We start from the raw sequence: 24,662 nt of genomic DNA on the forward strand, positions 1-24,662 counted from the left end.
CGGTAATGTGGGGTGGGCGGCGAGAGAAGATCTCATCTCTCTGCTCCCGCGCCTCGCCGCAGTGTAGCAGCCCCCTGTGTGGGCAGAAGTGCTGTGATCCGGACGGGTGGTGAGAGATGTCATCTCTCTGCTTGCCCGCCGCCGCACCTCACACAGTGCAGCCTTCCGCGGCCCGGCTGCTAATAGGCCACGGACCGGGGGTTGGGGAACCCTGTTAAAGAGTATCATTTGAATAATCCATATTGAATAAAAATCAGACTTTGCTTTTAATTTTTGGCTCAGCAGAACATTTTAATAAAAAAATGGAAATGCCATGGCATGGCCAAAAATAATGGGACCTTTAAACTAATATTTTGTTGTACAACCTTTAGAGAACATCACTGCAAACAAGAGACTTCTGTACCTTCCAACAAGTAGCCTGATCCACTTTTCTTGAGCAGACAGTTCAAACCTGTTTCAGGTTTGAAGGATTCTCTAGACATGGAGGTTTTCTTTGGCTTTTTGTCTACCATGAACACTCATCTTCTGTTCAATCTGGTGTCAATATTCCTCTTGCAGCCATACTCAGAGGCTGGCTACACTCCCATGGACCCTAAACTTCCTAAAAATAGTCACAGGAACATCAAGCTGCTTAGAGATGGTCTTATAGCCTTTACCTTTAATTGGCGGTCTACAAATTTCGTTCTGATCTCCTACCTAGGACAACTCTCTTTAGTTTCTCTGGTCAATGCTCATTGTGGCACACACAATGATACCAAACAGCAGACTGACTACTCCTCTACTTAAATAGGCTAACTGCCTCAGCAGCTGATGATGTCAGTTCACATCCAATCTCTTTAAAGCTTGACAAAGCACATTGCAGCCCAGCCTAGGCCTGCTCCTCTCTAACATTTCACCCAATAGACGTTTAATCACAACCATATTGTACTTCGAATATGGATGTGGGCAGAGTCTCTCTTAGCAGGAAGTTCTTGGCACTACCATATATTATAAACTTTAAAAAGTTATGAACGCCTTAGGGGGCGGGAAGGACTGAGATCATGTGACCACTGTAATTAGTTGTCACATGATTGGGAGCCAATTCCGAGCCTTGGTGGGGGATCGACAGCTTGGTCTCTGTGCGCACTCTCAGCACAGAAACATTGGTCGCCCAGTGATGCACATGTGCAGCATGTGGGCATTAAAACACCATTTTGCTGCAACACATATACTATATTTCCAAAAGTATTGGGACGCCTGCTATTAAACACACATAGGGGCAGATCCTCGTACAGCGGCGCATTTATGCGCTGGGCGTAGCGTATCCAAGATACACTACGCCGCCGTAACTTAAATATTTTTTTTCAAATCCTGAAAGAATCCACGCCGTAAGTTACGGCGGCGTAGTGTGTCTTTGCCAGCGTAATGGCGCCTAATTCAAATGGATGTAATGGGGGCGTGTTTTATGTAAATACATTGTGACCCGACGTAAACAGCGTTTTTTTTTTTAACTGCGCCGTCAGTGGGGGTATCCCAGTGCGCATGCTCGAATTTAAACCAAAACCAGACAATGCTTACGACGGTGACGTCATTCTACGCAAATTCCTATTCGCGAACAACTTACGCAAACGACGTAAAAAATTCAAAATTGTACGCGGGAACGACGGCTATACTTAACATTGAGTACGCCGCATAACAACGGCTTTATCTATACGCCGGAAAAGGCCGAACGAAAACGGCGTAAAAAAAATGCGCCGGCTGGACGTACGTTTGTGGATTGCCGTAAATAGCTAATTTGCATACTCAACGCAGATTTTGACGGAAACGCCACCTAGCGGCCGCCGAAAAATTGCATCTAAGATCCGACGGCGTACTAAGACGTACGCCTGTCGGATCGATCCCAGATGCCGTCGTATCTTGTTTTGTGGATACAAAACAAAGATACGACGCTGGAAATTTAAATGCTTTTGTGGATCTGCCCCATAATCTTTAAAGCAAGGTCCATAAAAAGACATGGATGAATGAATTTGGGGTGGAGGAACATGACTGGCCTGCACAGAGTCCTAACCTCACCCTGATAGAACACCTTTGGGATGAATTAGAGCAGAGATCGCGAGCCAGGCTTTCTCGTCCTCATCAGTGCCTGACCTCACAAATGTGTTTCTGGAACCATACAGACGTAAGACTGGGATGTCATTAAAGATCATGTGCGTGTATTAGCAGGCGTCCCAATACTTTTGGTAATATAGTGTATATATTTGCAATAGGCAACCATATTGGTTTATTGCACAGGCTTGCTTCCTACCTAACAACGCTTCACAGTGACTGTACTTTACCAGTTTACACATAAAATCTATACATTGGACCACAAATCCCAGCGGTCCTGCAGCATAGACGATATTACATTCCCTGCTATACAAATAGCCAAAGGAGGAAGAATTTATAAATCAATGTAAAAATAAAAATAGGAAAAAAATGTGTGAGGCCCCGTACACACGACAGAGGAACTCGACGTGCTTGGCACGTCGAGTTCCTCGTCGAGTTTTGGGATGAAGCCGCCGAGGAGCTCGGCGGGCCGGCTTCTCCCATAGAAGAACGAGGACAACGAGAAAATAGAGAACATGTTCTCTATTTTCTCGTCGAGTTCCTCGGCGGCTCCATCGAGCCAAAACTGTACAGACGACAGAGATTCTCGGCAGAATCCGGGTTTTGACCGAGTTTCTCGGCGAATTCTGCCGAGAATCTCTGTCGTGTGTACGAGGCCTAACACTGTTAATGTCACATAAAAACGGACTTTCAAGTTAATATTACAATGGTGCATTAAAATACATAGGGAGGAGGGGGATGGGGAAGTCTGCATTTAGAAATCACAGAATTGGCCAAATATAATCCAGGTGTGTGTTTCCCCCCTAGGAATTGAACATGGCGAATTTGTGAGGATGTGGTGCAGCTTGGAAAACATATTGATGTAACCTAAAATTTGGAATGGCAAGGTCAGGCAGGAGTTTACGCTAGTATTAAAATGTCAAACAGCAGCTGTATGTTCAAGGGGATTTTTTTTTTCCCTTACCGTATTTACTCTCTTTCAATACATAAACATACAGTGCAGATTTTATATTGTATTTTATTTATATATATTTATTTATTAGAGCTGCACGATTAATCGTCAAGAATCGCTATCGCGATTCTTTACCGTTGCAATCTTGACAAAGTATTTCCTGATCTTTTGTATGCAGAGAATTCTCTGTTCTGAAAAAATCCGGGCAGTCTGCCAAGTATCACAACATTCTTTATAAGTGGAACGTTAAGTCTAAACATGGTAACAATTTGTCTTTTACATCAAAGGAATAGACTTCTGTATGTAAATTAGGAAAGTTTAACCACTTAAACACTTTGGCCCAGATTCTGAAAGGACTTACGACGGCGCAGCGCCATGTACGCCGCCGTAAATCCTAATCCGACCCATCGTATCTATGCGTCCGATTCTTAGAATCAGTTATGCATAGATATCCATTAGATCCGACAGGCGTAAGTCTCTTACGCCGTCGGATCTTAACTGCATTTTTTTTTTGCCCGCTAGGTGCCGCTTCCGTCGAATTCCGCGTAGAGTATGCAAATTAGCTAGATACGCAAATTCCCGAACGTACGCGCGGCCGACGCAGTAAAGTTACGACGTTTACGTTAGGCTTTTCCCGGCGGAAAGTTGCCCCTGGGTCTATGAGGCGCAGCCAATGTTAAGTATGGCCGTCGTTCCCGCGTCGAAATTTGAAAAAGTTACTTTGTTTGCGTAAGTCGTCCGTGAATGGGGCTGGACGTAATTTACGTTCACGCCGAAACCAATGACGTCCTTGCGGCGTACTTTTGAGCAATGCACACTGGGAAATTCCACGGACGGCGCATGCGTCGTTCCGCAAAAACGTCAATCACGTCGGGTCACAGTAGTTTTACAAAAAACACGCCCCGTGATCCAAATTTGAATTAGGCGGGCGATTTACGCTACGCCGCCGCAACTTACGGAGCAAGTGCTTTGAGAAAACAGCACTTGCCCGTGTAAGTTGCGGAGGCGTAATGTAAATCAGATACGTTACGCCCCGCACAATTTTACGCGGCTCTACGTGAATCCGGGCCTAAACCTTTTTCTGACATTTGCCTTCAAGTTAAAATATTTTTTTTTTCTACAAAATTACTTAGAATTACTTTTTGTAGAGACCCTATAGAATTAAATGGTGGTTGTTGCAATATTTTATGTCACACTGTATTCACGCAGAGGTCTTTCAAATGCAATTTTTTTGAAAAAATTACTTTAACGAATTAAAAAAAAAAAAAAAAAAACTAACCAGTAAAGTTAGTCCAAATGTTTTTTGTATAATGTGAAAGATTTTACGCTGCGAGAATTGTGATCTTTATTCTAGCAAAAAAATCGTGATCTTTATTCTAAGCAAAAAAATTGTGATTCTCATTTTGGCAATAATCGTGCACCTCTAAGGCCCCGTACACATGACCGGATCTATCCGCTGAAACTGGTCCGTCGGACAGATCCAGTCGTGTGTAGGCCCGAGCGGACAATTGTCCGGCGGATCGGACAGTTTCCAGCGGACAAAAATTGCTTAGCCTGCTAACAAATCTGTCCGCTAGAAACCTGTCCGTCGGACGTGTTCGGTCGTCTGTACAGACTCACTGGACACGTCCGACCGACCGCCATCCCTTGCATGCGTCGTACTGATTCGACGCATGCGTGGAAGCATTGAACTTCCAGGGCCGCCCACGTCGCCGCGGCGACGGCGCGGCCATGTCCCCGCGTATTGTTTACGCGCGGATTTCTGTCTGATGGTGTGTACAACCATCAGACAGAAATCTCCGGGCGGACATGTCCGCTGAAAACGGTCCGGTGGACCGTTTTCAGCGGATTGTCCATCCGTGTGTACCGACCGAACATGTTTGCTGAAACTGGTCCGCGGACCAGTTTCCGCGGACATGTTCGGTCGTCTGTACGGCCGACCGGACTTCCGGCCGAGCGGACAGGTTTTCAGCGGACGAATGTTTCTTAGCATGCATGGAAGTATTGACCTTCCAGGGTCGCGATCGTCGCGGCGACGACACCGCGTTCGCTGTCCGCAGGAAATTTGGTCTGATGGTGTGTACAGCCGGCAGCGGACATGTCCGATGAAAACGGTCCGCGGACCGTTTTCATCGGACATGTCCCGTCGTGTGTACGAGGCCTAACACATTATATACCGGTATATACACACACACACTTATACACACTGTATGAGAGAGAGAGAGAGAGAGAGAGAGAGAGAGAATAAAACAGTCTACATGGCTAAGGTTTCAGCACTGAAAAGGATGATGTATAACTATAGAAATGCGATCCGAGTACCGAAGTCACTGATATTCTTTCTTACATAACATTAGACTTACAGACTTAATGAATGGAACTCGGCTCAGTATGTCAATCATGATTTCAGTATTATGTGAATAAAATGTTTCATCAGTAAAGAAGTTCAGAAAAAGAGAGCAGAGAGTAGAATTCTCAGCAGGTACTCTTTAGCGAATAAAAAAAGACTCATATGTCATTGTTCACAGGACACAGCATAAAGCAATTAGATTAAATACATGGAGTAGCAAGAATGTCTTTGCCCAAACCAGGTCATTATGAGTTACAGCACTTTACAAGGTAACAGAGAATGGAAAAGGAAGAGCAGTTAATGAGGTATACTCTATAGGTATTTGATCATTAGTGGAGATGACTTCTGCTGTTTGAACCAGTTCTCACCCTAAGGCTGGGTTCACACTACGGTTTTCCCGTCCGTCAGCCGCATACGATTTATATGAAAAAACGTATGCGGCTGAAACGGACGGGAACGTATGGAACCGCACATATGTACGTTTTCCATTGACATTAATGTTAAAGGAAAACGTATGCGGTTGCCATACTGTTTTAAAAACGACCGCAAAACCGTGGTTGAACACGGTTTTGCGGACGTTTAAAAAACGTTTTGCCAGCAAATCGTACGCACCCGGATGCATCTGAGTGCATACGATTTGCAATGCATTCTCTATCTATACGTTTTCCCGTCCGGGCCCGTACGTTTTCAATACTGAAATCGTATGCGGCTGACGGACGGGAAAACCGTAGTGTGAACCCAGCCTAACAATCATTAGATCTACGGAGAGTAGAGGTTTCACCATACAAATGTATATTCAACGTACGCTGCAGAAATAGGATTATAGAAAGGATAAAAAGTTATCTTAAATATTTCTACCTGAAACTTATGATAAAATAGTTTCTTTATTATTAAACAGATAAAAAAATAAAAAAATGTGGTGTAGAATAAGTGCACTTTTATGTAAAGCACTTATACACCACCCACAGCTCTTCTCAACACAACGGTCATATAATCCTCAGACCCTAGATGCACATATAGACTTTCACAGTCTGCAGACAGGAGAGATTTCAGTCTTGTAGACAGAACATCCTAGCCAATGGCAAACTTCAATCCTGTGACTGAGCATCCTCCTCAATGGCATGGCTTAATCCACTTCGGAGAGTACCGCTCTCTCCAAATTGGACAAATCCACAGACCGGCGTAGAGGTTAATGAAATAAAGAGAAGCAATGTGCGTTACCTCTTTTAAAAACTAGGTTGTTTATTTTACAGCTCACAAGGCATTACAGTGAGCTGCGTATCGACGTTACCACGCTCCCACGTGACCCCGGAAGCACGGGTGTTCGTACTTTTTAGCTTCTTGCCGGCTTTTTTTAATTTTTATTGTTCGCTGTTTTTTTCCTCACTGTAATGCCTTATGAGCTGTAAAATAAACAACCTATTTTTTAAAAGAGGTAACGCACATTGCTTCTCTTTATTTCATTAACCTCTCTGGTCTGCGGATTTGTCCACTTCGGAGAGAGCGGTACTACGGGACCCCCATTGCTAACTCCAGAGGAGGAGACCCTGAGGAGCTTAGTGGTTTGGACACTCCGGTTCACCATTCTAACCCTTGCAGAGGTTAATATCTGCATAAGCGCACATGACCTTGCCATCTGAAGTCCAACATATCTAGTAAGGGTCCCCCTTATTATTTTGTGTGACACCTGAGGGAGAATCCAGTTTGGTGGTGGTGTACAGCAGCTTCACTCCCTGTTCTTGCACTCCTAATTTGCCACTCATGTGGAATCAGATTATTCCTCTCTGGACATAGAAGACTTTGTCCTTTCACTTGTGGTCACTTATTTTCTTCTTCTTTTGGACACTTTCTATTTGTGTGAAACACGGACACTTATTACGGTTCTCTAAACTTCTTTGAGATATAAGTCAATTTTTCTCAGTATTTTTGATGTATTTACATATTTCACATTTATCTTTGCAGTTTTATAACTATATTAACAGAGTAATTTGTCACTAGTGGTACATTGTATTCTGCTTTACTTATGGGTATTCTCAATATTGTTATTCATATTCATTCATTTTATTTAGCGCAACTATAATATCTTTAGGCTTCAGGAAGAGCCCAGGGTGGCCACAAAAATGCTGGGAGAGCAGTGCAGGCTTCAGAAACAGCCCAGGATTTGGTGACCCCTGGCAAATCATCATTCGACCCCAGAGGAGGTCCCGCCCCCAGGTTGAGAACCACTGCTCTAGACGGAGCATCCCTCTCAATGGTAGAGCACATTACTGTAGATTGAGCACCCCTCTCAATGGTAGAGCTATTTACTGTTAACAGAGCATCCCTCTCAATGGTAGGGCTCATTACTATAGACAGAGCACCCCTTTCCAATGGTAGAGCTCATTACAGTAGGCAGAGCACCCCTCTCAATGGTAGACCTCAATCCTGTGGACAGAGCACCACCTTTAATGGTAGAGCTCAATTCTGTAGACGGGACACCCCTTCAATCCCAGAGCTCAATTATAAAAGTTAAAGCACCCTTCTCAGAAATCAAAACCCTACATACACTTCAGTAGCGACAACATAAGCCAAAATATGTAATACGATGTACACTTACCTGAGCAAGTTCTTTTTGTTCATTAACCAATCTACTGCAGCTAGCAATCATCTGATCCAGTGCATAAAGCCTATCTTCCAGCCCTTTAATGGCTTTCATATTTTGATTATCCAGTTTGGCAACTGTTTGACGGCACTCTCCTGAAAATGGCTGAATTATTCGGGGATCCAGCTAGAAAAAGATAAAAAAGTCATGTACTTTTGGACTACAAAAACATGTATACAATTTTTTTAAATAAACTGATGAAATGAACCCATAGCAACAAATCACAAAATTGTCTCTCATTCTAAGGCAACACTGTGGTTGGAAGAACACGAAAAGTAAAGTAATTGCACAGGCTAAAGTTTTTGTTATTTAAATAAAAATGAGGAAATACCCACCTGCTCTGTGCAATGGAACAGAGTGGTCCCTTATCGGCCCTTATTCGGTGCAAAGGAAATGGTTAGAAATAACTTTCTCCTCATTTACAGTACTAGTATGCCTGACATCTGCCATATTTTTTAGGAAGTAAGGAGAAATCACCCTTGTGGGGACACAGAAGACAGCAATAAAATCCTAACTGAAGTTTTAAACTTCTCTTGCTTTACTAGAAAATGCTCTTGTATTGCTGTCTGTGTCCCCATTAACAGGGATTTCCTCTCACCCCCTGTTTTGTCTCACATCAGAGAAAAGTGAAGAGTTTTTCCCTTATGACTGATCGGTCTAAAATTCATCAAAAAAGAAAAAGAAGGGGATCAGGGCTGCTCTGTGAAAAATCATTGCACACAGCAGGCAAGTATAACATGTTTGTTACTTAAAAAAACAAAAATAAATAAAAAACATTTTTTATATGCTTAACCACTTCCATACAGGGCACGTATACACCTTCCCGCCCAAGCCAATTTTCAGCTTTCAGCACTGTCGCACTTTGAATGGCAATTGCGCGGACATGCTACACTGTACCCAAACAAAATTGGCGTCCTTTTTTTCCCACAAATAGAGCTTTCTTTTGGTGGTATTTGATCACCTCTGCGATTTTTTTTTTTGCGCAACAACTAAAAAAACACTGAAAATTTTGAAAAAAAAATATGTTTTTATTTTTTTCTGTTAATTTTTTTGTAAATAAGTAAGTTTTCTCTTTCAATTACGGGCACTGATATGGCGGCACTGATGGGCACCGATGAGATGGCACTGATGGACATTGATGAGGTAGTACTGACGGGCACAGATGAGGTGGCACTGATTGGCGGCGCTTGTATGCGGCACTGATGGGCACACATAGGCGGCACTGATGGGCACACATAGGCGTCACCGATGGGCACACATAGGCGGCAATGATGGGCACTCATGGGCGGCACTGATGGCTACTTATGGGTGGCACAGATGGGCACTGATAGGTGGGCACTGGGCATGGATGGGCACTGTGGGGTGGCACTGATGGACACTGTAGAGTGGCACTGATGGACAATGTGGGGTGGCACTGATGGACACTGGGGCGACACTGATTTACCTATGTTGCCAATCGGTGCCCATTTGTGGGCACTGATTGGCATCTTTTTTTTTTAAATGCTTTTTTTTTTTTTACAGCCTTTTTTTTTATTTATTTCAGCTTTTTTTTTTTTTCATCTGCCCTTCCCTGGTGGTCCATGTGGCGATCCGAGGGGGGGCTGCGCTGATAAACAATCAGCGCGAACCCCCCCTGTCAGGAGAGCCGCCGATCGGCTCTCCTCTACTCGCGTCTGTCAGACGCGAGTGAGGAAGAGCCATCAACGGCTCTTCCTGTTTACATCGTGATCAGCCGTGATTCGACACGGCTGATCACGTGGTAAAGAGTCTCCGTGAGAGACTCTTTACCGAGATCGGTGTTGCAGGGTGTCAGACTGACACCCCGCAACAACGATCGCCGCGATGCGCGCCCCCGGGGGCGCGCATCGGCATAGAATCCTGAGGACGTCATATGACGTCCAGTCAGGATTCTACAACCACTTTGCCGACATCAATCTGTCATTGGCGGGCGGCAAGTGGTTAATATCACTTAAACTTTAAATTTTAGGGGAAAAAATCATCCTTGATGCATCAGAATGGTTTTGGTGGTCATGGGAGAAATATTGGGGTTGATTTACCCAAGGCAAATAGACTGTAAACTTTACAATTAATAATAAAAATGTAAATAATAATAAACAATTTTATATAGCGCCTTTAAAGTTAGCGCCTCAAAGTGCTTTACAAAGAAAAACACAAGAAATACAAAAGGTAAAAAGGTGCAATTAAAGCAGAGTTCCACCCAAAAGTGGAACTTCTGCTCATCGGATCCCCCCCCCCCCGTGCCACAATTGGTACCTTTCGGAGGGTAGGGGGGACAGGATACCTGTTGTAACGGTCACCACCGTTTATGACCTTCCATCAACCCACGACAGCTTATCGACACTCCAACCAACAGGCAGACCCAATCCATTCCATAAGAATTCCCTCAATAACGAGACTGACAAGCTCTGTTACTGCGTCAAAATATGAACTAACTTTTCATGGTTTCTTCTCAGCTTTTTATGCAGTACAAGGCATGAAAGGAACAATCAACTCCCCACCCACACATCACAACGTGGGGGGCTTCAATCACATTCTTTGAGCTAATTACTAAACATTCTAGACATCTCGGCGCCAGGCTATAATTATCATGACATAATCACTGCACGTTCCTTCATTAACAGAACTCAAACAAAACACCATCACACAATGATCTCTTCTCAATCCACATTCCTAGGCAGACGTTCTGTCTCCGCATACAGCTTGACACCTATTCACACCTCTGAGCATCAATAGGCTTTAAACAGTGTTATCACACAATTCTGTCTTTGACAGGTATCCTTTCCCACTTCCGGGAGTCCGCGCCACGGCCCGTGACGTCACTGCGGGGCACCATCCTCCTCCCCCCTGCGCAGTAGGGTTCCTGGCAAGAAGCCAAAAGACTACACTGCCGGTTACCCTTACCCGCAATGGCAGCGGCAGCACCCAACAGCTGATGGAAACATCAGCTGCGGGTGCCCACATCACTGGACTCCAGGACAGGTAAGTGTCCATTTATTAAAAGCCAGCAGCTGCAGTATGTGTAGCTGCTGATTTTTTATTTATTTTTTTGGGGAGGAACACCGCTTTAAGTGAAAGCTTGTCTAAACAGCCTAAAATACTTAAACTGCCTAAAACACCTTTTCTCATCAGCAGTTCGAGCAGTCTATACCTCTATCAGTGTCTGGCCGAGCACTGGTTAAAGCTTGTAGGAGAAGTTTTCATTCTCCTCTGACTATCCTGTGAGGTTGCAGGACTCCTGACTCTCTGCCTGGACAGCGTGGATTGGCCCTGTGCTGATCAAATGCATTCTCCCAAGAAAAAAAACAACTCTCTAGCAATACAGACCAAACTAAGCATTGACTGTGGAAGTGGAGCAAACAGACTTTTTATACGATGCAGAGCTCCACAGCGAATATAACAAGCATGCTTTACTACATATACAGGGGGTCCCCAGGTTACGAACCCGTTAGGGACTTCCCTCCTGTTTGTAAATCGGAAATGTTCGTAAGTCGTCTGCGCATGCGCAGACCGGCAATTACGGACATTTCCGATGTTTTCCGATGTTCCGTCAAATGCCGTTCTGCGCATGTGCGGCCAATTACGGACATTTCCAGAGGCTCCGTCTGGCCGCGCATGCTCAGAACAGCAGACGGTCCGCCCAAAATGGCAGAGGGTCCCCGCAGCGCCCGGTTCGTAAGTAGGAGAAGTTCGTAACTCGGGCGTTCGGAAGTCGGGACCCCCTATACAGACTGATTTTACTGTTGTGGTTTTAGCAACACTTTAAAGTCTATGCAAAACCTGACAGGTAGCCAGTGCAAAGGCTCCATGATAGGGGTAATATGGTCACCTGTATCAGACCTAGTGAGGGTTCTGTCTGCAGAATTTTGTACATATTACAGCTGATAAAATGTGGATTTAGATACATCAGCAAGTAAAGCATTGCAGTACTCAAGTAGGCACTTTGCAAGTGCAGTTGCATTACATTTTTTACACAGCTTAGTAAATAAGGCGAACCTTCACTTTGTAAAGAATACCCAATCCGGTACAAAGGGCAATAAAAAAACTGCATTTTTGCCTGCACATGAATAGATGATGAAAATCAGCAGAGCTTCACCACATTCTCCAAGTTCTGGGGGAAATGAGTGTACAGTCTATTTGCTTTAAGCAAATCAACCCCAGTGGCTGGGTCCAACAAAAACCTGAGATCAAAAGATATATTTAAATCTTAAAAGCATAATAAAATGTTACACTTATCTTAATTTTACTTTTCTATGGTCTCCTTAGCAAGGACGTGTCTCATTATTTCCCAGCTTAGCTTTGAACTGTCAGAACCATGACAAACTAATCTGACTATACTTAGGAGCCAGAATTTGTTCTGGTTATTTGGTTGAGCTCTGCATTAGACATACAGATAAGAAATAAACAGATTCCTTGTTAAAAAATGTGCTATTATTAAATTTCAAATTTATTTTCTATTTATGTGAATGGGAATAATCCATTTCATTTTTTGCCACCTCCTCCTGTGACCTTACACAGTGTATCCAACACAAAAAAAGGATTCTATTAAACTGTTCTGTGCAATGTTATTTTATGCTATACCAACGGTTTATCACTTTTTTTCTTTAATGTTGTGCCAGTAGATAAGCTTGTTTGAGAACCGAGACCACATGGAACCAATTGCTCGCCCAAACATTTGCATTTTGACTGCAGCTAAAAAAAAACTAAATGTATACAACACAATAAATTACAAAACAAGGTAATGTTTGATTAGTAAAAAAAAAAAAAAAAAAAAGACAAAAAAGTGTCACAAAAAATGTAAAGTGGGAATTCAGCAGCCAAAGAGGCAAGCATTAGTAGTAACAGGCATGTGAGATCTGATGCCACAAGTGAAATAACAGTGATCCTCTGATATACATTGGCACAGACAGGAAAAGAACACAAAGGCCTCGTGCACACTGGGAATCTGCTTAGCCCCTTTAAAGTGGAGTTTCCATCCCAAAATGTTTGTTTCATTATTGTGCTCATTAGACCTAAAATAAAAAAAAAAATGTTTTACTCATCTGGAAATGCCTGTTGCTATGCAGTCCCATGAAATCTGCCTTTGGAATCACCTAGGATCCTGACATCATCTCCCTCTAATGCTCCTGGGAAATGTGTGTCATCATTTCCCAGGATGAAGTGCGCTACCCAATTATCACTCCCCATCCAAGACTTTCAGGAAGTCCTTGTGGGCTTCACAATGCCCACAAGCAAAATCACAACGGTGTGGAAATAGTTTTATAACTATGCGGCGGCGGATTGTAAAATATTAAGTGACCGGATTTATATTATAAAAACGCAGGATGAAAAGACATACATTTAAAAAATGCCAATTGTGGTTGGAACCCCGCTTTAATATGTTTTCTATTGGCAGGAGAAAAGCTGCTTAAAAAAAAAACACGATAAAAGTCACATATTGTGCACAAGTTTATGCATGTTCACCACATATGTGTGTTCATGTATTGTATTCTATTGGCCAGAATATTAATAACCTACCTCCCAAAGACATCCATGTATGTCCTTGAGTTGGTGGTTATACAGGGGATGATGCCTGCAGCTACTTTATAAAAGCGATCCATCGGCTAATGCAGGCAGCTGTCCCTCCCACTTTCCAGGCTCTCCCATCCCACCGGGGAACTCAGGATTGCAGCCAGTTTCAATGGCTGACCATAGAGATCGTTGAGGACCGGAAGGTCCCTGATGATCTCTATAGTATAGACAACCAGAAGTGATTTAGTCACTTTCAATTTCCCGGATGTAAACACCACCTTTTTTAACCACTTGTTTACTGGGCACTTAAACCCTCTTCCTGTCCAGACCAATATTAAGCTTTCGGCGCGGTCACTCTTTGAACGACAATTGCGCAGTCATGCTACAGTGTACACAAATCAAATATTTATTTTAAAAAATCCACATAAATAGCGCTTACTTTTGGTGGTATTTGATCACCTCTGCGGTTTTTATTTTTTGTTAAAAAAAATCAAAATGATAGAATAAACAAAAAAAATTACAAAAAACAGTTTTATATTTTGTTATAAAATGTAGCTATTTTTTTCCTTCATAGATGGACGCTGATGAGGCTGCCCTGATGGAAACTGATAGGCTGCATTGATAGGCACTGATAAGGCGGCACAAAGAGGCATTAATGGGTGGCACTGAAGGGCATGGATAGGTGCCACTGGTGGGCACTGAGAATCGGCACTGGTAGGTGGCACTGATTGGTGGCACTGTTATGCACTAATTTGTGGCACTGTGGGCACTGGCAGGTGGCACTGCAAGGCAATACTAGTGGGCTTAGATGAGGTGGCTGCACCTCCTCCTCTTCAGGACCGATGTCCCTTGCACAGAAGCTGGTGATCGGCTTTTTTTTCTCCTCACGCTGTCAGCGCGAGGAGAGAAAAAAACGATCTTCTGTTTACATCACGCGATCAGCTGTCATTGGCTGACAGTTGATCACATGGTAAGGGGCCAGGTAAGGCCCCTTACTCCGATCTGTGATCACCCGAGTCTAATTGACTCAGTAAACACAGCACGGGCCGCGTGCACCCTGCAGGGGGCGTGCTGAGAGCGTGCAAAGGGGAGGACGTATAGTGACAGCCTCCTGGCAAAGTAGGTCTGTGCTGTAGCCGTCATTCAGCTATAGCGTGGATCTGAAAGGGTTAAATTGGTAAAGCATCTGATCACACTAATGGCAGAGGAGACATGGGGGTTGCTGTCACAAGGGATGTTACATTTTTTTTCATTTCATGAAATAAAAAAAAGATTTTTAAAGCGCCCTCGTTCCCATGGGATTAGAGAATGAGGGCAGTAAAACCGTGACTCAACTGCAGGCTTTTAGAGCACCCCCCAACTTTAGATGTGAAGGAACCCAAAAGGCTCATTCACAAGTACAGCAGGCACTGCTGCTCCTCTGAAAAGCGATTTGAGTGTGTTTGAAAGGTGGTGAGGAGGGGATATGTTGCCTCCTCACCACCTGATTTAAACCAATTAGAGGTTTAAATCAGGTGTGAGGAGGCGACACTGTGCTTGGTGCACATTGACTTCTCTCAGTCTAACACAGTGGTTCTAAACCTGTCTAGTGCCGTGACCCCTTGATAAAATTTCCCAAGTTGTGGGGACCCCTAACTATAAAATTATTTTCCTATCGTGGGTTGTTGGCACCCAAGGTAAGACAAGTAATTTGCGCCCCTAACTCATGGACATTTAGCGCTCCCTGAGTCCCTTCCACTCGTACAGTATTAAAACCCCTTATAGTACATTTTAGGATGTACCTCTCTTTGTTCTCCTTTCTTTCCCTTTTATCCCTCTTTATCCTAATTTCTTGTTTGTTATCCCCATCCCTCTCTAGACGTCTTTCTTGTTCTTTCTCTTATTCTTTCTCTCCCATTTTCTTTGTAACTCCCCCTCTTTTCCTCTCCCTTCCATGTATTCTCTATCTTTATTCCTTTTCTTACTCCCTGGTGGGGAGTATGGAATCAGTGGCAGTGCTGGCAGGGAGTTGGGATTCAGTGGCAGTGCTGGTGGGGAGTTGGGATTCAGTGGCAGTGCTGGCGAGGAGTTGGGATCAGTGGCAGTGCTGGCGGGAAGTTGGGATCAGTGGCAGTGCTGGTGGGGAGTTGGGATCAGTGGCAGCGCTGGTGGGGAGTTGGGATCAGTGGCAGTGCTGGCGGGGAGTTGGGATCAGTGGCAGTGCTGGTGGGGAGTTGGGATAAGTGGCACTGCTGGCGGGGAGTTGGGATCAGTCGCAGTGCTGGTGGGGAGTTGGGATCAGCCAAATTAGGTGCTCTTGATCAAGGTCATCTGCTGATCTGAGAACCGTAGTGGGGACTTTTTAAGGCAACTCTAATCACAGGTAGTGTTACTCACTGTCTCCAACTTTGTGGTTTCTCGTAGCAGTGACACCTATGCTGAAATCAGCAGATAGGGTCTCCTCCAGCCCCTCCCACTTCACATTCCTCACCAGTCAGCTGACCTCTAGTCCCTGCCTCCCAGCTATGCCGTGAACTGAATGGGCGGCCGTGAAGAGGCTGACTGGGCGGCCGCAGGCTTCAGGAACAGCCCAGGTTTTGGGGACCCCTGGCAAATCCTCATTTGACCCCCAAGGGGGTCCCGACCCCCAGGTTGAGAACCACTGGTCTAACACATGTTGTTCAGGTAGATCTCCACCTCTTTAAGGTTGCCTACCCCTGCCATTTCTGTGATATAAACAAAAAAAAGACTAAAAATTTGGGAAAAAGCAACATTTTCTACTGTTAAAAAAAAAAACTATAAAAAAAAAAAATCGAAAAAAATCGAATTTCTTTATAAATTTAGGCACAAATCTTATTTGGCAAAAAAAAATCCCAATAAGTGTTTATTAACCCTGGCAGGATTTACCCACTTCCTGACCAGCCCATTTTTTGCGATACGGCACTGTGTTGCTTTAACTGACAATTGCGCAGTCGTGCGACATTGTACCCAAACAAAATGAATGTCCTTTTTTCCCCCCACAAATAGAGCTTTCTTTGTGTGGTATTTGATCACTTCTGCGGTTTTTATTTAAATGATCATTTAATTTAAAAAAAATATATATATTTTTTAACTTTTTCCAATAATAAATATCCCCCCAAAAAAATTTAAATGTAATATTTCTTCAGCAGTTTAGGCCAATATGTATCCTTCTACATATTTTTGTTAAAAAATAAATAAATAATAATAATCGCAATAAGCGTATATTGATTGGTTTGTGCAAAAGTTATAGGGCCAGATTCATAAAAGAATTGCCCTGGCACAGCGTATCAGAGATGCGCTACGCCGCCGTATCTTACCTGGCGGAATTTCGAATCCGGGAAGATTTTGTGCCGTAAGTTACGGCGGCGTAGTGTATTTCTCGGCGCATATTTCAAATTGGGCGGGTAGGGGGCGTGATTCATTTAAATGAAGCGCGTCCCCGCACTGATTGAAATGCGCATGCTCCGTTTCGAAATTTCCCGTCGTGCTTTGCGCGAAATGACGTCGCACCGACGTCATTTTTCGAACGTAGACGTGAGTTACGTCCTTTCCTATTCACGGACGCAAAAAAACAAAAAATTCAAAATTCGACGCGGGAACGACGGCCATACTTTAACATGGCAAGTCTATCTATACGCCACAAAATAGCAGCTTTAACTATACGCCGGGAAAAGCCGACTAGCGACGACGTAAGAGAATGCGACGGCCGCCGTACCTTCGTGGATCAACGGAAAAAGCTAATTAGCATACCCGACGCGGAAAACAACGCGAACTCCACCCAGCGGGTGCCGAAGTATTGCACCTACGATCCGAAGGCGTACGCCTGTCGGATCGAAGCCAGAAGCCATCGTATCTTGGTTTGAGGATTCAAACTAAAGATACGACGCGGCAAATTTGAAAGTACGCCGGTGTATCAGTAGATACGCCGGCGTATTCTCACTGTGAATCTGGCCCATAGTGTCTAAAAAATAGGGAATAGATTTATGCAATTTTTATTGTTATTATTTTTTTTTACTAGTAATCAGCGATTTTTAGCAGGACTGCGACATTGTGACACACAGAACGGACACTTTTTTTGGGGACCAGTGACATTTATATAGCGATCAGAGCTAGAAATAGCCGCTGATTACTGTATAAATTACATTGGCAGGGAAGAGCTTAACACTAGGGGGAGATCAAGGGGTTAAGTGTTCCTTAGGAAGTGATTCTAACTGTGGGGGGAGTGGACTGACTGGGAGCACAGAGAGACTGCTGTTCTTGATTACTAGAAACGGCAGATCTCTCTACTTCCTTGACAGGATTGGGATCTGTCTGAGGAGCGGTTGCGGGTCGCCGGCAGGCACCGTGGCCGCTGGCCATGCGCATCAGCATTGCGGCACGTGCACTCCCCCTATAGCTCTTAAAGCGGCCAACGTACACCTATGGCAAATCGCGTAGCCGTGCCATCCTGCCGCACTATAATGACAGCGGCTGGTCGGGAAGTAGTTGGATTGTGTGAGAGTTAAAGTGTCTGCAAACTATGGTATATATGCAGCTATGACGCTATACTAGTAATAGCGGTGATCAAAGACTGTGACAGGGTGGTGGGCAATCTGGCACTAACAGACCCCCACTGGGAGGGACACTGGCATCACTAACGACACGAATACAGTGATCAGACATAATACTGTACACTACATTAATGACACTGGCTGGGAAGGGGTTGACATCCAAGGGCAATCAAAGGGGTTAACAAACAAGTGTAATGTGTGCTGCTTTTACTAACAGATCTGGTTGTTTTTTCCTCCCTGCTTTGCAGGCAAAATAAGCAGCCATATTGCTGATCTAAACCCTATGATGCTGCACTACAATCACAGTTGCAGCACAGCCCTATTAACTAAATGGGCTGCTATGACAAGCTGTACCGCCTGTCAAACTCGGCCATGGCATGTGAGCAACCCTGTCTGGATATTATTTTACAGTTCAGGTGAGAAGCTTTTACTATCCCCCCCAATCAGCTTTTGCTGATTTTGTGTTAGTAAAAGTTTGGTGAGAGGCGATTCGCGCTTTTCAGTCTGTTACAGCGTGATGAATGTGCTATCTCCATTACGAACGCTAGTTTTAGCAGAACGAGCACTCCCGTCTCATAACTTGCTTCTGAGCATGCACGTTTTTTTCACGTCGTTAAAGCCCACACACACGACCATTTTTTACGACGTTAAAAACGACAACGGTAAAAACGTTGTGAAAAATTAGAGCATGTTTTAAATTTTCAATGCCCATTTTTTACATCGTGAAAAATGCTCTGGAGCCCACACACGATCGTTTTCAATGACATTAAAAAAACAACCCGAAAAACGGTCGTGTGTATGCGGCATAAGTGAAGCAATTTGATAAATTTGGCACAAATCTATGTAAACCTGTCAGACAAAGGCTTCCAGATGTGCAGATGATCTAGAGGTCATAAAAGCAGAATAAACGTGGTCAATGTATGGATAAATTACACACAGCATTTGCAATGGACAGATGTCCAATTTTATCTCTGACAATCTTTCTCTCAGAATGGGTCGGTCAGAAATACAGCAAAGGCCTCCTTTCATCATGTATTTTTAATTATTATATTTGATGACAACGTAACAATCAATAAGTTCAGCGACCTCACTTGTATGGTTTTACATTCAAAACAACCCCCAGGCGACGCATGCTAAATTCATTAAGAAAAAAAGCAGAGACTCCAATAAAAACTTGTTAACAATTATCAGCTGAAACTTAGCAACCAAAATCTCCCCAACCCTTGCCATGTCATGAACCACATTCAAATATAATAACCATAAATATTCCAAATGACTCACTTAACTAAAAGTGGTCAATAAAATTACATCAAGCAGGCAATCCCAGCATGATTTAATTTTTATAATCTGAGGCTATTGTGAATTACATCAAAAGACTGTAGCCCCCATGGCAGTGGGGGTATGTATAAGGCGAAAAGACAACATCAGAACAGAGTGCTGTATGCTGTTCATTGGGCGATTGCATTACACCGACGCTCCCCTGGGACCGGGTGCTACAACACATGGAGGCAATAAAACTCATGGAACGTATCCACCATATCATTATGGACAATATGTCTGTCTGGTCCTCCAATGGATATGCTGGCTAGTAAATTAGATGACTGCACCATACCGAGCCTGTCACATAGTTGTATCCTCTACCTCTTCTTTGCTTTTTAAAAGTGCTGTGTATTAGACATGTGCATTTGTTTTCGTCCGAATTTCAGGTATTTTCGTTATCGTATTAACAAACACGCAGAATCCGAAATCAGAAAATACGACATATAAAAAAAAATACTTTATTTTCGTTTTCGTTGCTACAACAGTTCGATATAGATAGAAGATTCGACATGGCGCTGACAATAGCAATCTATGTCTATCGAACCTGTGGTCTAATGTGCCTAACCTTCACTCTATTAGTCCAAGATTATTCTACATAGAGAGAAAAGATTCGACATTATAGATACAGTGTTGGGGTAGACAATTCGACATGAACGACGAAGCAGCGAAAAACATACAATCGTCAAATCTGTCGTTGAAGGCTTATGGTGTCTGTCGAAAGTTCTAAGAAGATTCGACAAGCAGCTAAACTGTACGACGCCGCAATCGTACATTTCCAGTCAAATGCTCGGCCCATAGGCTATAGAAGAATTTGAATGTTGGTTGACTAGTAATAATAATTTCTAAATATAATTATTACTAGTGTCATACCACATTAGAATTCTTCTATAGCTTGTGGGCGAAACATTCGACCGGAAATTAACGATTGTGGCGTCGTACAGTTTAGCTGCTCCGTCGAATCTTCTTAGAACTTTCGACAGACACCATAAGCCTTCAATGACAGATTCGCCCTTAATTCATTCGGATTTTTGGACGAACGCATTTTTTAACAAAACAAAATAAATAAAAACTAATTTTGAGAATAACTAAATACATTTATTTTTCGGACAAAAAAGAAATTCCGAAACAAAATATTTCAGTGTGCACATGTCTACTGTGTATTATGTGCCCGCATATAAGGCCCAACCGCTAAGAATGTGTCTCACTGGGTATGGATGCTACCTGTACCTGATTGCTATCCACTATGTAAAGCTAGATACTCATGTACTATCTGTGAGCCCTGGTTCACACTGGTGCGATTTTGACATGTCAAATCAGCAGCATTTGTGGGCAATTGCCGGCAATGGCACAGTCCTAATCGGTGCGTCGCCGCATCTGTGGAGTTGCGCCAATTTCAAAAAATGAACTCCCACGGCTTCATTACCGCAGCCCAGTGTGAACCTGGGCTCAATGTTCTAATTTCTCTTTTGCTACAATAAAAATCTTTGGCAATAAAAAAAAAAAAAGACACTATCAGAACAGATTCAATTCAGTGCAAGGGATCTGGCATTGTGGAGTTTTGGAACAGAAAGGTTTTTGTTACCTAAAAGTATTTGAATTTTAGGGTTGAAGGTTAGGGTGAATGTAAAAGTAAAGTTAAAGTAGTATCTGTAAAGTCAGAAGGGTTTTTATCCTAATGCATTAAGATAAAAAGCCTTCTGTGTGCAGAAGCCGCCCCAGCACCCCCTAACACTTACCGGAGCCTCATCTTTCTTCCTTCATCCTGCTGTTTTTTAAATCTGTGTACACTACAAACTGTATGATTGAAGAGAAATGCATATGTATCAGGCTCTAAGTGTGAGGACAAAGGGCAAGCAGTAAAAATGATATTTTTTTTTTTTTTTTTTTTTTTAACTGCCAGCACCTGTCATTTCAGATCCATCATGGCAGCGGCTGTTGGCGGGAATCCACTCACCTGCTGCTGCCACGTCCCTCACCTTGTCACTGCCGCATCACCAGCCCTCCCATTAAAGTGAATGGGACTGTCGGTGATTCAACAGCAAGTCAGAGGAGAAGCTGCTGCGGGACAGAGATGACAGTTGGTCTTTAAAAATTATGATTTAAAGCGGAGGACCAGCAGCTACAAATACTGCAGATGCTGACTTTTAAAAAAATGGACAATTACCTGTCCAGCATGCCCGCGATGTCGGCAGCCGATGCCGAGCAATCACTCATCTCTCGGCTTCCCCCGTCGCCATCCTCGGTGAGGGAATCAGGAAGTGAAACGTTGCGGCTTCACTGCCCGGTTCCCTACTGCACATGCGCGAGTGACACGGCCGTCCTCACTGGTCCCCACCGTCTCCTGGGACCAGTGTGTTTCCCAGAAGACAGCAGGGGGGGGTAGGGGGCGTGACTCCCTCAGGAGACGATTTCCCCAATTGGGTGCAAATACCTGTATTATATTCCGAAAAGCGGAGGTTCACTTTGTGTGGACCTCCGCTTTAAATCAAGCTGATTTAAATCAAGCCTTTTTACTAGTGATTTAAATTGTGATTTGAATCAAGTTGATTTAAATCAAATCCAGAATTTAAGATTTTAGGGTTTAAATGTCAGGCTAAAGAAAACCTGACCCGGCCTAAATGTTGTAGATAGCTGGGAATAGTTACATTTTAAAAGCTATGTCCTTCATTTCCAGTCAGGAAGACATAACAGGAAGTGAGAGGAAATCTAATATAGGGAACTTCCTTCTTAATTATAATTGGAACACTATTACTACTATTACTATTTACTTCCTAAGGGTTACAATGGTCACCAGGTCAAATATAGAGGGAAACACAGTCACCAATAAAAAAATCTAATAGGGGGGGAATACAAAGCTTTACAAACTCTCACTTATTCTGGTGATTGAGATATGATGTAGTATGTGGAAAAGCAGGGCCCTACTTACAGCTATTGTTTTTTAAATGTATTAAAATTAATGGGTTGCTTTGTTTGCTATAATACAGATGTGTGCTACTAATAAAGTACAAGCAATATATGGACGGTCAAGTACTGTATTTATTGCCGTATAACACTCACCTCTTTACCCTGAAAATAGAGGGTAAATTGTGCCTGCGTGTTATGCCGCGTACACACGACCGTTTTTCGGGTTGTATAAAATTACGTTTTTTTTTATGTCATTAAAAACAATCGTGTGTGGGCTCCAGAGCATTTTTCACAATGTAAAAAATGGCCATTAAAAATTTCGAACATGCTCTAATTTTTCACAACGTTTTTAACGTCGTAAAAAATGGACGTGTGTGGACTTTAACGACGTGAAAAAAACGTGCATGCTCATAAGCAAGTTATGAGACTGGAGCGCTCGTTCTGGTAAAACTAGCGTTCGTAATGGAGATGGCACATTCATCACGCTGTAACAGACTGAAAGCGCGAATCGTCTTTTACTAACACAAAATCAGCAAAAGCGGCGCCATCAGAATGGAACTTCCCCTTTATAGTGCCGTCGTACATCACTGCGCTTTGCTAGAGCATTTATTTTTTCGCGATCGTGTGTAGGCAAGCCCGTTTTAACGATCGGGTTGAAAAACTTTGTTTTTTCTAGACCATTAAAAATTTAATTTTTTACAACCCGAAAAACGGTCCTGAAACTTCCCTCTGAAAGTTAGGGTGCATGTTATACGCCAATAAATACGGTGGGGCAGATCCACAAAGCGAGTACGCCGGCGTATCTACTGAGACGCCGGCGTACTTTCAAATTTCCTGCGTTGTATCTTTGTTTTGAATCCTCAAAGATACGACGGCATCTGGGTTAGATCCGACAGGCGTACGTCTTCGTACGCCTTCGGATCTAAGATGCAATTCTTCGGCGTCCACTGGGTGGTGTTCCCCTCGTTTTCCGTGTTGAGTATGCAAATTAGCTATTTCCGACAATCCACGAACGTACGAGCGGCCGTCGCATTCTTTTACGTCGGCTTTTTTCGGCGTATAGTTAAACCTGCTATTTGGTGGCGTACTCAATGTTAAGTATGGCCGTCGTTCCCGCGTATCATTTTAATTTTTTTTTTAGTTTGCGCAAGTCGTCCGTGAATCGGGCTGGACGTAATTTACGTCCACGTCAAAACAATGACGTCCTTGCGACGTCATTAAGCGCAATGCACGGCGGGAAATTTATGGACGGCACATGCGCAGTTCGTTCGGCGCGGGGACGTGCTTCATTTAAATAAAACACGCCCCCTACTCGCCAATTTGAATTAGGCGCCGTTACGCCGCGAGAGATACACTACGCCGCCGTAACTTACGGAGTGAATTCTTCCAGGATTCAAACCAAAAAAAGTAAGTTACGGCGGCGTAGCGTATCTCAGATACACTGCGCCGGGGCACATCCTTGTGGATCTGCCCCGTTATATTTAATTTCCAATAAATATTACTTCTTAATGTTTTGTTTAACTTCCTTTAAAGTTCAGAAAACTTAATTTTAACATTCACCTTGTAAGTTTTTTGGGAATTCTTCCTTATAGTATACTTTTCCCTTGTCTAAAGGTCCTCATGAGAGATGACCTCTAATTTCTTTCCCACCCTATGTAAAATTAAACCCAAAAACAAAAATGTAATATATTGCAGCTTACCAATCCTTATATGTGGAGGCTGCGTTACTTTTTTTTGTATTATTTCACCTGGTGATCCAACAGTAATACATTTCCTGTCCTATGGTGCCTGCATTCTGGAAGAAGTAGTAAAGCAGACACCTTTGGACAGCAGCATTGTCAGTCAGGGGAGAAGACCGTGTTAAACTAGCAGATTTAGATGGACTTAACTAACAAACTGAAAGGTTTTACATAAATGAAATAAAGCGGATTATTGAAAGCACCAGTGTTAAAGCAGAACTAAACCCTCCTATTCTTTCCAGCTAAGAAAGCTGCCATCTTGGCTCTGTTTTATCTGCAGTTGCATGGTGCTGTACTTTTGAACAGTTATAAAACCAACCATTTGATGGCTTGACAGCTTGATTGAATGAACAAGCAAATGTGACAGTTATCATTCATGGTATGACTTGAAGGCAACTTTAGTTAATTTATTCAATTTAAATGGTTTATCTAAAACCTTCCAACTGCTACTTTGTCTGGACAGCTTGGTCTATTAAAGTAAGTTGAAAAATAGCAAAATTACTGGCAGGGTCGCCAGGTGAAAACGAAGGAAAAAATGGCCTAAAAAAGTAAACAAATGAAGGCACCTCATCTAAGAATTTGGGAAGCCAAATTA

General features: G+C 43.2%; 1 protein-coding gene across 4 annotated transcripts in view; it reads right to left on the minus strand.

Annotated features, from left to right (window-relative positions):
- RB1CC1 (RB1 inducible coiled-coil 1) overlaps positions 1–24,662 on the minus strand; it is a 234,092-nt gene that overhangs the window by 131,310 nt on the left and 78,120 nt on the right. For all 4 annotated transcript variants that reach the window (XM_040354194.1, XM_040354196.1, XM_040354193.1 and 1 more), the window contains exon 7: positions 7,981–8,151. In XM_040354194.1, coding sequence (XP_040210128.1) covers positions 7,981–8,151 — 171 coding nt within the window. The remainder of the gene's footprint in view (positions 1–7,980; positions 8,152–24,662) is intronic.

The sequence above is a fragment of the Rana temporaria genome, chromosome 5, assembly GCF_905171775.1.
Source record: "Rana temporaria chromosome 5, aRanTem1.1, whole genome shotgun sequence".
In the NCBI taxonomy this organism is placed as follows: Eukaryota; Metazoa; Chordata; class Amphibia; order Anura; family Ranidae; genus Rana; species Rana temporaria.